Consider the following 14,809-nt stretch of genomic DNA (forward strand, 5'->3'; position numbering starts at 1 on the left):
GCATGCTCCAGGCACCTCTCAGTGAGCCCCACAGCCAGGTATCTTGCTGGGAAAGCTCCATGTTTTGTAGTGGTGCCCATTGTCTGCTGATGGGTTTAGCCTGAGTTCTCTTTCTACTAAAGCTCCTAGATTCAAAGGGTGTTGGATAGAAACATGGGCAGACATGCCCATGTATGTTGTAGAAATCCATTTCTTTGGGGACCCGCTAAAACCTGGCAGTGCCCAACATGTTGCGGTCCTGTGAGGTAGGCAGGTCAGAACCATGTTTGAGTTGTGTCGAATGTGCAACAGCTGTGAGCTTTGCAGGCTCTCTGGCCATCTGGGAAGGGGGGTTAAAACATGCCCATCTGTACATCCCAAGACTCATGATGAGAGTGAATACTTTAGTGCCCCATGATCAGTGAAGTGTTGCTGGCAGGCACATGTTCCAAGCCAGTGGAGGCCAGTGAGGGACTGGGGCCAGGACTTTTACTCTCTTCTTCACAGTATTAATTGAATTGGTGCAAGTTTAACATCACTCTGCAGAGAGCTGTTATGGAGACTAATGTGTTATCTATCCATTCACTCCAACTAGTACTACCAGAAACAGTGTCTGCTAGCCGCTCCCTTCCCACCCCATTAAATGTAGAGGCATGTCCGGTGCACTGGATGCATATCCACTGTAGCATTGTAATATTCTCTCTCGTGTACTTTTTCTAGTTTGTCTATGCCTGTGGATGGGGATGTGATCAGCCTGTGCTGTAATCCAAAGACCAGAGCAATAGCTCTGCAGCTGGATGATGGGCAGATACTGAAGTACCTCTGGGGTGAGTGTAAGATACCCGTCAAGATGGCTGGCTTAGGGACTGATGGCTGTCACGGATCTGTCCTGCAGTTTAACTAGCCAGTTGAAGTATAAGAATGTGCATGGACCTTGCAAGTTGATGATGTTGCTTTTCACATTACTTGTCTCTTTGGACTTTGTTAAAGTACTGATTTGTATCTGAACGTATCTAATTTTTAAAGAAAAGAGAGGCTGTAGCTGTGTTTTGAAATGAAAGGCCAAGCTCAGTGGCTTTCGAAAGACAGAAGTGGTATTGGGGGCTCAGTGACTTTAGCCCCTTTATCCCTAATGGAACAAATGTTCGACTGAGCCCATAGACCCCACCACCCTCTCGCTGCTGCTATCATGGATCTGCAGGAATTATGCTGTGCCCCACCTGTTAAATAGTCCCTCGGAGGAACCCCTTCTTTCAGTGTGCCAGACCCCCAAAGGGTCCCACTCTTCCTTCAAGGTAGGCCCGGGAGCATCACCACCTCCGAGACTGAGCCCCTGGGCTCCAGCACGCCTGTTGGCACTATGAGTTCTGCCCAGAGAGTCCACCTGAGAGAGACTCCTGGTAGAGACTTGTACACCCTTCAGGGATCAATGACCCTCCTCAGGTGACACCAGGCAGCCTTTTCCAAACTGATCGTGCCGGCCTTAGGGCCGGGCAAATGGGCCCACGCCCAGGGCGCCACCACAAGGGGCTCAGGCTTCCCCTGGCTGGCTGTGGCCAGACTCCTCTCTTCTCCGGCCCCACCCCTGCGTGGGGCCGGCGGGCTTCTCCCCACCCCTCTGGCCCCTCTCTCCTCAGCCGGATAGCTGAGGGCTCCAGCTCTGCCCCAGCCCCGGGAAGCCCAGAGCGGCGCGGCTTGCTGCCGGGAGCGGAGCCGAGTCCCTACCTGCCTGAGGCCTTGCGCCGCTCGGTCTCTTGCAGAGGCTGGTGGGGCCGGGGCCAGGAGGAGCAAAACCTTTACATGAGTGAGGGGAGGGGGGCGGGAGCCGGGCCGGGCAGGGAGGTAGGGGGGACTTAAAGTGACAGTGCACTCAGGCCTTGTCTACACTACAAGACTATTTCAAATCAACTTAGTTCGAATTTGTGGATTCGACCTTATGAAGTCGAATTTGTGTATCCATACTAAATACACTAATTCGAATTTCTGAGTCCACATTCACGGGGCCAGCGTCGACTTTGGAAGCGGTGCACTGTGGGAAGCTATCCCACAGTTCCCGCAGTCCCCGCTGCCCATTGGAATGCTGGGTAGAGCCCCCAATGCCTGCTGGGGGGAGAAATGTGTCGAGGGTGGTTTTGGGTAACTGTCGTCATTGAACCATCAATCACAACCTCCCTCCCTCCCTCCTTGAAAGCGCCTGCGGGCAATCTGTTCGTGCACTTTTCTGGTCAGTGACAGCGCGGACGCCACAGCACTGCAAGCATGGAGCCCGCTGCGATCATCGCTGTTTTCTCCTCCTCGCACTTTATCGTCCACCTCTTCCACAGTCAGCTGTTGAGAAATTGGGCTACTTTTCAATGGTGCTGCAAGCACTGGGGGACCATAGGGGACGTTTTACAAACATCAACGTCGGGTGGCCGGGCAAGGTTCATGATGCGTGTGTTTTCAGGAACTGTGGGCTGCTCAGACGCCTGCAGGAAGGTAGTTTCTTCCCGGACCACGAAATAACTGTTGTGGATGTGCAGATGCCTATAGTCATCCTCGGGGACCCAGCCTGCCCGCTAATGCACTTGCTCATGAAGCCCTATACAGGCGCCTGGGACAGCGACAAGGAACTCTTCAAATACCAGCGAGCAGCGTGACCTGTGACTGTTCAGTTTCTTTACAGAGAAGCTGAACCTGCCCCTGTTTCTTTACCCAGTTACTGTTGACTCTCCTCTTCGGTTACATACCCCGTTCACCCCGTTACCCCCACTTCAAGCACACGTGTAAAAATAAAATACATGTCCCATTATTACTTAACAAAGGTTTCTTTATTCATAACTTTTCGTGAAAGGGTTGAAACTGGGACGCAGGCTGTGCTGGGTAGGGTGTGCGGTGATGTAAAGACCGCCTCTAAACTCAAGGAATGACAGGCTCCTGCTCCTAGAGCGGTCCGCAGTGCCGGAATGCTTCTTTCAACGGAGCCTGCCATCCCTCTTTATGGAATTCTGTGTGCGGGCGGATATGTGACCTTGTGGTGGAGGAGGACGGATACAGATTCCTCAGCTGCGTGACTCAGCGGTCCAGGACAAGGACCGCTGTATAAGATCTGTAACCGCCCTCCCCCGCTGCAAAGTCACATCTCCCCCGCCCACACAGATCCTGGAAACCACCTCCAAAAACCGACCAGGGTGCCTACTGACTGCACCGTGTGTGTGACCCGCTGCTGATCCTGCCCCCGTGTCTGTACCCTGGGAAAGGTGACTGTCCTATGCAATTAACCACCCCCTTCCCCACGCCCCCCATTCAAACACAGTCTTCTTTGAAAAAACATAACGGAAACAGTAATTAACAGCAAAGCATTTTTATTAATTAAGTAGACAGTTAGGGGATGGGACTGGGATTGGGACTACTGTGAGTCTGGAAGTGAAGGACTTCGGCAAATGTAGGGTATGAGAGCTTTTGGGTACTTGAGCACTGTGCTGTGGTGCAGTGACAGTATTCACGTCCCCGGCCGCCCCTCCTCCTGATTATTTTTGGTGAGGGGGGGTATGGGACTTTGTGGCGGGGGAGTGCGGTTGCAGATTCACTGCAGGGTGTCTCTGTCCTCCTGCGGTCCTGCAGAACATCCACAAGGCGCCTGAGCGTGTCCGTTTGCTCCCTCACTAGTCCAAGCATTGTTTCAGTCGCCTGCTTGTCTTCCTCACGCCACCTCTCCTCCCGTTCGTTGTGTGAGCGCTGGCACAGAGAGACGGTCTCCCTCCACTGGCTCTGCTGGTCCGCCTCTGCTAGGTAGCAGCCCATACGTTCCTCGAACATCTTGTCCCTTGTCTTTTTCTTTCGCCGCCTAATCTTTGCTAGCCTCTGCGAGGGGGATGCTGTGGCAGGTCTGGAGACAGTGGAAGCTGTGAGATGGGAAACAGGGAGTGAATTCCTTGCAAAGATACATTTTTGCGAACAATTAACTGAGTCTAGGCTGTCTCTGTGAATTCTGGGTTGAGACCCCTGTGCCTGCTGGGGCAGAAATCATTTTCGCGGTGGATTCTGGGTAAATGTCGCCAGTCATTCCTTCCTCCGGGAAAGCAACGGCAGACAATCATTTCAAGCCCATTTTCCCAGAATTGCCCTGGCATACGCCATAGCGTGGCAACCATGGACACTGTTTTGCCTTTTGTGTATGTCACCGTATGTGTACTAGATGCCGCTGACAGAGGCGGGCCAGCAGCGCTACACAGCAGCATGCTTTTGCTTTTGCATGACAGCAGAGATGGTTACCAGCCATATTGTACCATCTACCATACCATAAATTGGTAATAAGATGGTAATAAAATGGGCATGGTTACCTGTCCTTTTGCACTGCACCATTTGGTGCTGTCATAAGTGCCCCTGGCCGAGCAGCCAGGGGCGCAAAAGCAAAAATTGGGAATGACTCCCTGAGTCAGTCCCTCCTTTTTGGTATCTAAAAATAGAATCAGTCCTGCCTAGATTATGGGCAAGTGTACTAGAGAACCACTGTATCATAGAACCAGAGAGCACAGCTGCTCTGTGTCCGATCCTGCATAAATTATGAGCTGTATGCTATTAACAGGGGGTGCTCCTGCAACAACAACACCTGTTCATTCCGTTCTTACCCCAGCCTTCCTGGGCTACCATACCATTGTCCCCCCACTTGTGTGATGAAGTAATAAAGAATGCAGGAATAAGACACAGTGACTTGTTTGTGAGAAATGAGTGGAAGGAAGCCTCCAGCTGCAATGATAGTCCAGGCAGGACATTAAGGAGTGTGGATGAAGGAGCCCATCATCCCTCTGCTAGTCCAGGGGCAATTGAATCTTTTATTTACAATGAAGGGTGGGGGCTGATGGAGCTCAGCCCCCTGTTGCAATGATGAGGACGGTTACCAGCCATATTGCACCATCTGCCATCAAAAATTAGGGACAGGCGCCCTTGATCGACCTTACTGATGCTAGTCGGCATGGTTACCAGCCCTTTTGCACTGCCCCATGTGCCAATAGGCTGATGATGAGGACGGATTTCCATCTTTTTGTACCATCAGCCATCCATAGCGTGGGGGGAGCAAGGATGTTGGTGTTGAGTGCTGCACCATCGCGTCTATCTGCAGCATTCAGTAAAGATAGGGTGACATGTAAAAGAGTCAACAGAGGATTGTTTTCACTTCTGGTGGTGGGTGGGGTGTGTGCGCAAATTGCCGAACTATGCCCTGACCCACCGCAGACACTGTGTTTGACCCTAGAAGCATTTGGAGCTCATCCAAGAATGCAAATACTTTTCGGAGACAGCAGGAACTGTGGGATACCTTGCGTCCTCATTCCCCCCTCCCTCCATGAGCGTCCATTATATTCTTTGGCTTTCCGTTACGCTCGTCACGCAGCTGCGTGCTGAGTCTGTGCTATGCCGTCTGTCCGTAGATTTTTTAAAAATACTTTGGACCAGGCGTAAAATTACAGTAATTACCCTAATTAGATGCAGGAGTCTCCGAGCGAGATCACCCTGAGGAGGGTCACTGAAGGAGATAGAGAGCGCATGCTGCGTGAAAGCTAGCACGAACCAGGGCCCGATGCAGCCGTGCTCGGGGAGGCAGTGCTCCCTGAGTACCTCATGAAAGCCTTGCGCGGAAAACTGTGCTACCACGGAGCACCCAATAAGGCAGCTCTCCCCAGGAACCTCCTGCTGATGCTTTTCGATTAACGCAAGGAGAGCTTCGTGGAGATCTCCACGGATGATTTCTGTTCTATCCCCATATCTAGAGAGACCTCCTTTTCACACAGTTAAGATTCCTGTTATATTAAGAATAAAAGTTAACATGGTTAAAGCACTTACCGACTGCTCCTTCCCCTGATTCAGGGTCCGGGTTAATGGCCGGGGAGGGTTGTTGGGGGATCTCCGTGACGGTGATGAATAGATCCTGGCTGTCGGGGAAACCAGCGTTGTAAGCGCTCTCGCCTGCCTCGTCCTCCACAAACCCTTCCTCATCTTCCCCGTCCACGAACATCACCGAGGAACTGGCCGTCGACACTGTCCCATCGTCAGAGTCCACGGTCACTGGTGGGGCAGTGGTGGCAGGCTCCGTAGCGTCCGTTTGCCGCTTTGATTTTTTGGTAGCCTTGTCTGGGGTCCTTGATTTTCACGCGGTGCTGCGTTGCATCCCTCCTGTATCCTCTGTCTCTCATGGCTTTGGAGACCTTCTCGTAGGTCTTCGCATTCCCTGTTTTCGAGCGCAGCTCCGAAAGCACAGACTCCTCGCCCCACACACCGATCAGATCGAAGAGTTCCCAGTCAGTCTATGCTGGGTCCCTCTTTCTATTCACAGATAACATGAACTCCTCTGCTGGAGAGCTCTGCAGCGTTGCAGGTGCTGTGGAGCTCGCCCCGATGTCCAGCCAGGACGTCAGATTCAAAGTGCCCAGACAGGAAAATGAATTCAAATTTTCCTGGGTCATTTCCTGTGTGGCTGGTCAGAGAATCCAAGCTCGGACTGCTGCCCAGAGCGTCAACAGAGTGGTGCACTGTGGGATAGCTCCCGGAGCTATTAAGTTCGATTTGCATCCACACCTAGCCTAATTCGAGCTAGCCATGTCGAATTTAGCGTTACTCCACCTGTCGGGGTGGAGTACCAAATTCGAACTAAAGAGCCCTCTAGTTCGAATTAAATGGCTTCCTGGTGTGGACGGTTGAGCGGTTAGTTCGAATTAACGCTGCTAAATTCGAATTAAAGTCCTAGCGTCAGTCTCTCAAACTTCCCCCCACACACAGGCTTTCACAGCCACATACGCTGCCTCTCACAGTCTCCCAACACAGATTGTCATACACACACACAGTCTCACACTCCCCAACATGCACACTCTCTCTCACACACACACACTGTCCCGCGCGCTCTCTCTCTCTCTCTCTCTCTTATTGTTATTACTGCTTGGTACTTCCTGTCAAAATGCTCGTGGTGAGCCAGAAGTGGCCAGGGGCTGCAGGAGGGCTGTGGGCTCTGGCAAGATGCAGTCCCCATGTGACAGCGCAAAGCTGGCCTTGACGTGCAGGCCAAGCGCCAGGCACCACAGCCACCACAGCAGCACAGAAGTAAGTGTGGCGATACACCATATATCATGCCACCCTTTCTTCTGCGCTGCTGCTGACAGTGGCCTGGGAATTTGCTAGTTGTAGCAGTTACTCATTGTGACCTTATCTGATTAAAATATATTTGCAACAGATCTGTACAAAATGTGGCATGTAAGATATCTATGAAAAGGCTATGATTTGCTGAATATGTTTATGCTATTTGTATGCATGTATCATTTTTGTATTTGAAGTTATGAGTATTGGCTCTGTACCTGTATTTCAAATGTTTGCTCCTGGGGTAACGCCCACAAGGTAGTTAGCCAGTACATTTTGAAGGGACTAGTCAAAGTAAGTGGCTCATCAAGGGACACTTAAATCACAATGGACCATGGGAGATGCCCATCCACATTGAATGGACTTTCCTGTGGACACTCCATATGAAGTATAGGTAATGGCCCGGAGGCGATGGGGTGGGGGTGAGAGGAGCCCCTAGGAGCCAGGGGTGATGGTGAGAGGGATGGCGCCAAAATACAAGTTCGCCCAGGGCACCATTTTCACCAAAGCCGGCCCTGCAAACAGAGTAGTGTTTGGTATTCAACTGATACATGGCATCGGAAGTCCTTAGATTAGCACAGAGAAATAAAAGTTAAGACATAGTCCATCTGGCTAAGACCGTGCGATCAGCCAGCCAAGCTGCTATGGCCTCCATTCCACATTCGCTCCCTCTCTCTCTGCCCCTTTCTCAGGCCCAGGTGAGAGCCCTGTGTCTCTTCAAAGGGAGCACTTAACTCCGCCATCCGGCACCTTTCCCTTTGTTCTAAAGTTGGGGCCTTGGCTTGGCTTCCCTGCTGAGAGGTGAGGGAAAATCTCCTTTCTGGTTGTTAGCTAGGTGTGAACATTCTGGTAGTTGGGGCTTCCCACTGGCTCTTGGATTCTCCATTGTTGTGGGTCAGTTTCAGCAGATTCCAGGCAGTTACTTGATGACCCATTCATTGCACCCCAGATGGCAAGGTGACGTGTACGCCTCATGTCTACTGTTCTTCGCCAAGAGGAGACACAAGCTTTTTACCCTCAGTGGGTAGCAGTGCAAAGTACAGAGGGAAACTGAGGCATACATAGGATTCATATACATATTACTGATAATTACCATTTTGTTACATTTGCTATATGCTGGACTGAAATGGTCTCCAAGCTCAGTTCTGTTTCATATCATGTGCTGCTGCTATTACAACAGAATGTACTTGTATAACATACCTATGTTGTTTTTATGAGGCATGTGTGGCAAAGGGTGTAGGTGTAATGTTTGTTTTATTAGCTGAGTTGGAAAATAGCCTTAATTTTCTCTGTTAATCTTCAGAGGCTCCCACTCCAGCTCTCGAACCGTGGAGGAGCAGCACTGGCTCTGCTGTTCGGTTCCCTTCTCCATGTGTGCAGACTGCACTGGCCATGATTGGTGGAGAAGTAAGTGAACAGCTGGTGGGTTCAGCGCCTAGTTCTGGAAAATTAGCCCCAGACACCTACCATGTGTTCGTGTGGGCCAGTAGGACTGAGCATCGGGAGAACAAGGTCTAGAAACGTTCCTTAACATTGCTCTCTTCTCATTAGTGCCTGCAGGGTGAGCTGTGTGTGACCAGCGTTGCCACCTACACATTCCTTGCACAGAGAATGTCTGGTGGTTTATAATGCACAAAATCCAGCATTATTATGGAAAACCCTGCATTAATTTGGAGATGCAAATGTAGGGATGTTTAGATGGTAGGTCCCCATGGCAACTGCAGCTCTGCACTGTGTGCACATGCAATACTTGTCAATATTTTATATGGCATTAAACGCTTAATACAGCTGAACAGTATAGCCAAATTAAGTTGTGGGATCTTGTTACACTTCCTGTAAGCAGTGTAGTTGTCAGTCCCTGGATATTAGAGAGACAAGGTGGATGAGGTAATATCTTGTTATTGGACAAACTTTTGTTGGTAAGAGAGATAAACTTTCAAGCCATAAAGAGCTATTCTTCAGGTCTGGGAAAGTTACTCCGAGGGTCGCAGCTAAATGCCGGGTGGAACAGGTTAACATAAGAACGGCCGTACCGGGTCAGACCAAAGGTCCGTCTAGCCCAGTATCTGTCTACCAACAGTGGCCAATGCCAGGTGCCCCAGAGGGAGTGAACCTAACAGGCAATGATCAAGTGATCTCTCTCCTGCCATCCATCTCCATCCTCTGATGAACAGAGGCTAGGGACACCATTCTTACCCATCCTGGCTAATAACCATTTATGGACTTAGCCTCCATGAATTTATCCAGTCCCCTTTTAAACATTGTTATAGTCCTAGCCTTCACAACCTCCTCAGGTAAGGAGTTCCACAAGTTGACTGTGTGCTGCGTGAAGAAGAACTTCCTTTTATTTGTTTTAAACCTGCTGCCTATTAATTTCATTTGGTGACCCCTAGTTCTTGTATTATGGGAATAAGTAAATAACTTTTCCTTATCCACTTTCTCCACATCACTCATGATTTTATATACCGTATTGTTCCGAGTATAGGCCGCTCCTGATTATAAGCCGCACCCTTAAAGTTTGGTGCTATTTTAAAAAAATTAAATTTTTAACTTTTTTTAACTTAAAGAAAATCTCAGCCGCGGCCGGGACTCAGAGGGCTCTGGGCTGTCTGCCGCGGCGGGGAGCCCAGAGCCCTTTAAATCCCAGCCGCGGCGGGGAATCAGAGCGCTCTGGGCTGCCCGCCGCGGCGGGCAGCCCAGAGCGCTTTCAATCCCAGCCGCGGCGGGGAACCAGAGCGCTCTGGGCTGCCCGCGGCGGCGGGGAGCCCAGAGCCCTTTAAATCCCAGCCGCCGCCGGGACTCAGAGGGCTCTAGGCTGCTCGCTGCGGCGGGGAGCCCAGAGCTCTTTAAATCCCAGCCGCGGCGGAGAATCAGAGGCCTCCGGGCTGCCCGCCGCGGCGGGGCGCCCAGAGCCCTTTAAATCCCAGCCGCGGCCGGGACTCAGAGGGCTCCGGGCTGCCCGCCGCGGCGGGGAGCCCAGAGCTCTTTAAATCCCAGCCGCGGCGGGGAATCAGAGGGCTCCGGGCTGCACGCCGCGGTGGGGAGCCCAGAGCCCTTTAAATCCCAGCCGCGGCGGGGAATCAGAGGGCTCCGGGCTGCCCGCCGCGGTGGGGAGCCCAGAGCCCTTTCAATCCCAGCCTCGGCGGAGAATCAGAGGGCTCCGGGCTGCCCGCCGCGGCGGGGAGCCCAGAGCCCTTTAAATCCCAGCCGCGTCCGGGAGTCAGAGGGCTCTAGGCTGCCCGCTGCGGCGGGGAGCCCAGAGCGCTTTCAATCCCAGCCGCGGCGGGGAATCAGAGGGCTCCGGGCTGCCCGCCGCGGCGGGGAGCCCAGAGCTCTTTAAATCCCAGCCGCGGCGGGCAGCCCAGAGCGCTCTGATTCCCCGCCGCGGCTGGGATTTAAAGTATTTTTATTGGGTTTTTTTTGACAAGATCCCGCTTATAGGCCGCACCCCTAGTTTAAAGACATAAATTAGGGGGAAAAAGTGCGGCCTATACTCGGGACAATACGGTACCTCTATCATATCCCCCCTTAGTCTTCTCTTTTCCAAGCTGAAGAGTCCTAGCCTCTTTAATCTTTCCTCGTATGGGACCCTCTCTAACCCCCTAATCATTTTAGTTGCCCTTTTCTGAACCTTTTCTAGTGCTAGAATATCTTTTTTGAGGTGAGGAGACCACATCTGTACACAGTATTTGAGATGTGGGCGTACCATGGATTTATATAAGGGCAATAATATATTCTCAGTCTTATTCTCTATCCCCTTTTTAATGATTCCTAACATCCTGTTTGCTTTTTTGACCGCCTCTGCACACTGCGTGGACATCTTCAGAGAACTATCCACGATGACTCCAAGATCTTTTTCCTGACTCATTGTAGCTAAATTAGCCACCATCATGTTGTATGTATAGTTGAGGTTATTTTTTCCAATGTGCATTACTTTACATTTATCCACATTATGTTGTTTAACATAAGTAGTTAGCACAAATTCTAAGGGACCATTCAAGGTAGAGTGGCCCGTTAACACCTCTGCAGCCATAGGTCAAAAAGGTGGGGGTAGTGGGTTACAGGTTATTGTAATAAACCATAAATCCAGTGTCTCTGTTCAGGCCATGATTTTTAGTGTCTAGCAGAATTATGAATTTAAGCTCCCAGGCTCATCTTTTGAAAGTGGTGTGCAGGTGCCCTGTTAGGATGAGGACTGATAGGTCAGATATAGAGTGATTACTTTGTGAAAAGTGTTCACCCACAGGTGATAGGGTGGTTTTGTCTTTTATCACTTTCCTGTGAGAGTTTACTCTATGAGCTAAGAGGTGAAAACATTATCTAAAAGTTTATTCCAGTCTGTCTGGTTTCAGCCACATAGTTGTTACTGGGGCATTTAGTGCACTGGATGAGGTACACCACATTTTGACTTGTGATAGGCATGTGTAGGATCTATGGATCTTGAAAGGTGTGTTGTGGGACGTGTTGATCATAGTAACAGTGGAAATATGTCGGCAGGTTTTGCATCTGTTCTGGCAGAGTGTGGTGGTGTTGTGTCTTGGTCTGTGGGGAACATACTTCCATTGGTGAGCTTGGAGAGGCTGGGGAGTTGTTTGAAGGCCAGAAGTGGAGGTTCAAGAAAGATTTCTCTCCGGATGGGGTCCCAATTAAGTATGGGTTGTAGTTGTTTGATGATACCCATATGGGTTCCAGCATATGATGGTAGGTGACAATTAAGGGCTGGCAGTCAGAGAGGTTTTTATTTCTGTATTGAAGCAGGTTCTCTCAGGGTATTTGGGTGGCCCATTCCATGATGCAATCTACTTCTCTGGTGGAGTGTCCTTGTTTGGTGAAGGCGATATTAAGGTGTATATTCTGAACTTTCTCCCTGGAGCATATTCTGCAGAATCTAAATGGCTGGCTATAGATAACAGATTTCTTGGTGTGTTGGACTGGATATATAAAGGCATGTGTGTTGATCCAGGGGTTTCTTGCATATTGTTGTCTGTAGGGTTCCATTGTTGAAGCTGATCATGGTATCCAGGAAGCTGGTGCTGGTGTGGGAGTGTACCAGAGAGAGTTTTTGAAGTTGTGGTGGAAATGTATGGGAGAGTTTAAGCCATCTGTCCAGTGGATGAAAATATCATGGCTGTATCTCAGGTATATCATTGGTTTAGTGATGCATTTATCCAGAAAATCTTCTTCAAGGTGGCCATGAAGAGGATATTGGCATATTGGGGAGCCGTCCTAATACCCATGGCTGCTCCCATGGTTTGGACAAAGTGTTTGTTTTTGTGGGTGAGGATGAAATGGATTTGGTTGGGGTGGATATCTGAGGGTTGTCTGTTGTCTTGTAAACATTTGAGGCAGGCAGCTATGCTGTCATTGTAAGGGATATTAGCATATTGGGAGGTGATATCTGTGGTGTTGAGGATGGTGTTCTGAAGGAGGTTGTTAATATTGCAGAGTTTGTGGAGGAAGTCAGTTGTGTCCTGGAAGAAGCTGGCCCTTTGTGTGGTGAGTGGTTTGAGGATGGTTTCTAGAAGTCCTGACATTCATTCAGTATGAGTGCCGTGGTCGGATATGATGGGACTGACTGGGTTCCTTTGTTTGTGTAGCTTGGGAAGCATGTAGAAGGTCTCTGGTGTGGGTTCATGGAGGATGGGTATGTAAAGCTTCTCTTGGAGTTGTTTGGGGAAGGATTTGATGATATCCTTGAGTTCTAAGGTAAATTTGTGATGTGGGGTGGTCTTTGAGTTCTTTATAGTACTGTAGGTGATGTTGGAGAGATGTCGGTTTGCCTCATTAAGTTGCACCTGAACCCAACCCAACTCAACCCAAAATACACGAACAAAAGCACCCAGGCAGACCCCTTATATCAGGCTACAGCACTCTTACTGAAGGAATATTGGAACAGAAAGCAATCACTCTATCTGATTTACCAACCCTCATCCTCAAAGGAAATCTGCACAACACTTTCTAAAGACAAGCCTGGGAGCTTAAATTCATTACTTTTCTAGACACTGTAAAAATCATGGCCTGAAGAGAGAGCCTGGATTAATGATTTGTTACAGGGTAGACAATCTATGGCATGCGTGCCGAAGGCGACACGCAAGCTGATTTTCAGTGGCACTCACACTGCCCAGGTCCTGGCCACAGGTGCGGGGGGGCTCTGCATTTTAATTTATTTTTAAATGAAGCTTCTTAAACATTTTACAAACCTTATTTACCTTACATACAACAATAGTTTAGTTATATATTATAGACTTATAGAAAGAAACCGTCTAAAACGTTAAAATGTATTACCAGCATGCGAAACGTTAAATTAGAGTGAATAAATGAAGACTCGGCACAGCAGTTCTGAAAGGTTGCCGACCCCTGGTTTATTACAACAATGTACCGACACCACTCTTTTTGTCTTATGACTGCAGAGGTGTTAATGGGTCACTTCACCTTGAATGGTCCCTTAGAACATGTGCTAACTACTAATGCTAAACAATCTGTTCTGCCTTGCATTTAGGTGTGATGTTCAGGGTACCTTTCCCTGACCTGAAGAAGAGCTCTATGTGGCTCAAAAGCTTGTCTCTCTCACCAACAGAAGTTGGTCCAATAAAAAATATTACCTCATCCAACTTGTCTTTCTTACACTTCCTGTCAGGGCTGTCACTAATGGTTGCATTAAATCATTATTATGGTTTGGTTTTATTTTTCCAGTTCACTTCCTTTTTAGAAACTGGATGTTAATCACATATCCAAATCCACACATTGGCCTCTATTATAGTGGGTTCCCAATGTCCTGTTTCTATGCTGACACATGGAGGGCCTTGGGGTGCTTACGAGCTAAGTAAAACAATGTGCACTGCACGGCTGGGTCTGATGGCTTTCAAGCCGTTAGCTCTTGTTGCCCGACCAGAGTTATTCAGAGATGGCAAGTGTGCTGTTCCTTATCAAGGATGCTACCTAGGTCAAGTTTGAAGCTTTCAGTAGAAAGATATTATTGAGGTTGGTTTTTTTTTAAAGCAAGTAAACACTTTTTACATTGAGAGCTCGGTGATCAAACAAATTCCTATCCAACTTCCTTCAGTACTTCACTGCTATGTTGAAAATAAGCATGAGGCATTCCAGTCCACTTGGAAATCTGACAGTCTAAAGGTAATGGGCATATAGCAAAGGCCCAACTCAGTTGAAACAATGGTGCCGCTAAACCAGTGCTGTAACATATTGTAATTGTCCATCCTTTTCATTATAGGAGGCCATCCTGGGTCTGACTGACAGATGCCGTTTTTTCATTAATGATGTGGAGGTACCAAAGCTTGTTTTGATGCGGTTTCACTTGTCTGTGTGTAATTATTAGATTTCATCTGCTGCTGCTTGTGCTCATAGATTTAATTGGATTCACTTTCCACAGGTGGCTTCCAATGTTACCTCATTTGCCAGATATGATGAATTTCTGTTGGTGACCACCCACTCCCACACCTGCCAGTGTGTATCTTTGAGGGACACATCATTGAAAGGTAAACATTCAGATATGGCCTTTGGTATGTAATAGGCCTTACTGTTTGCTTCCTGGGCCCTTTGCCCTCATGATGGAACCTAGACAAGCTCGCTTCCAAGGCCCCATGTCGTGGCCATGGTGCCACTTCTTGATTGTCCAGAGTGGCTGCTCCTGATTGGTGCCAGTGAGTTCCCTATATCCTCTCTTGGCTGTGACTGGGGGGACTCTTCATCCACTTTTGGGAGCTCCCTC

At 49.3% G+C, this 14,809-nt stretch overlaps 1 protein-coding gene across 3 annotated transcripts in view; it reads left to right on the forward strand.

The window, feature by feature from the left end:
- Positions 1 to 14,809, forward strand: part of ELP1 (elongator acetyltransferase complex subunit 1) — a 123,750-nt gene that overhangs the window by 60,983 nt on the left and 47,958 nt on the right. For all 3 annotated transcript variants that reach the window (XM_045020783.1, XM_045020785.1, XM_045020782.1), the window contains 4 exons: positions 700 to 806; positions 8,387 to 8,490; positions 14,312 to 14,365; positions 14,471 to 14,576. In XM_045020783.1, the coding sequence (XP_044876718.1) occupies positions 700 to 806; positions 8,387 to 8,490; positions 14,312 to 14,365; positions 14,471 to 14,576 (371 nt within the window). The remainder of the gene's footprint in view (positions 1 to 699; positions 807 to 8,386; positions 8,491 to 14,311; positions 14,366 to 14,470; positions 14,577 to 14,809) is intronic.

The sequence above is a fragment of the Mauremys mutica genome, chromosome 6 (genome assembly GCF_020497125.1).
Source record: "Mauremys mutica isolate MM-2020 ecotype Southern chromosome 6, ASM2049712v1, whole genome shotgun sequence".
Taxonomy (NCBI): Eukaryota; Metazoa; Chordata; order Testudines; family Geoemydidae; genus Mauremys; species Mauremys mutica.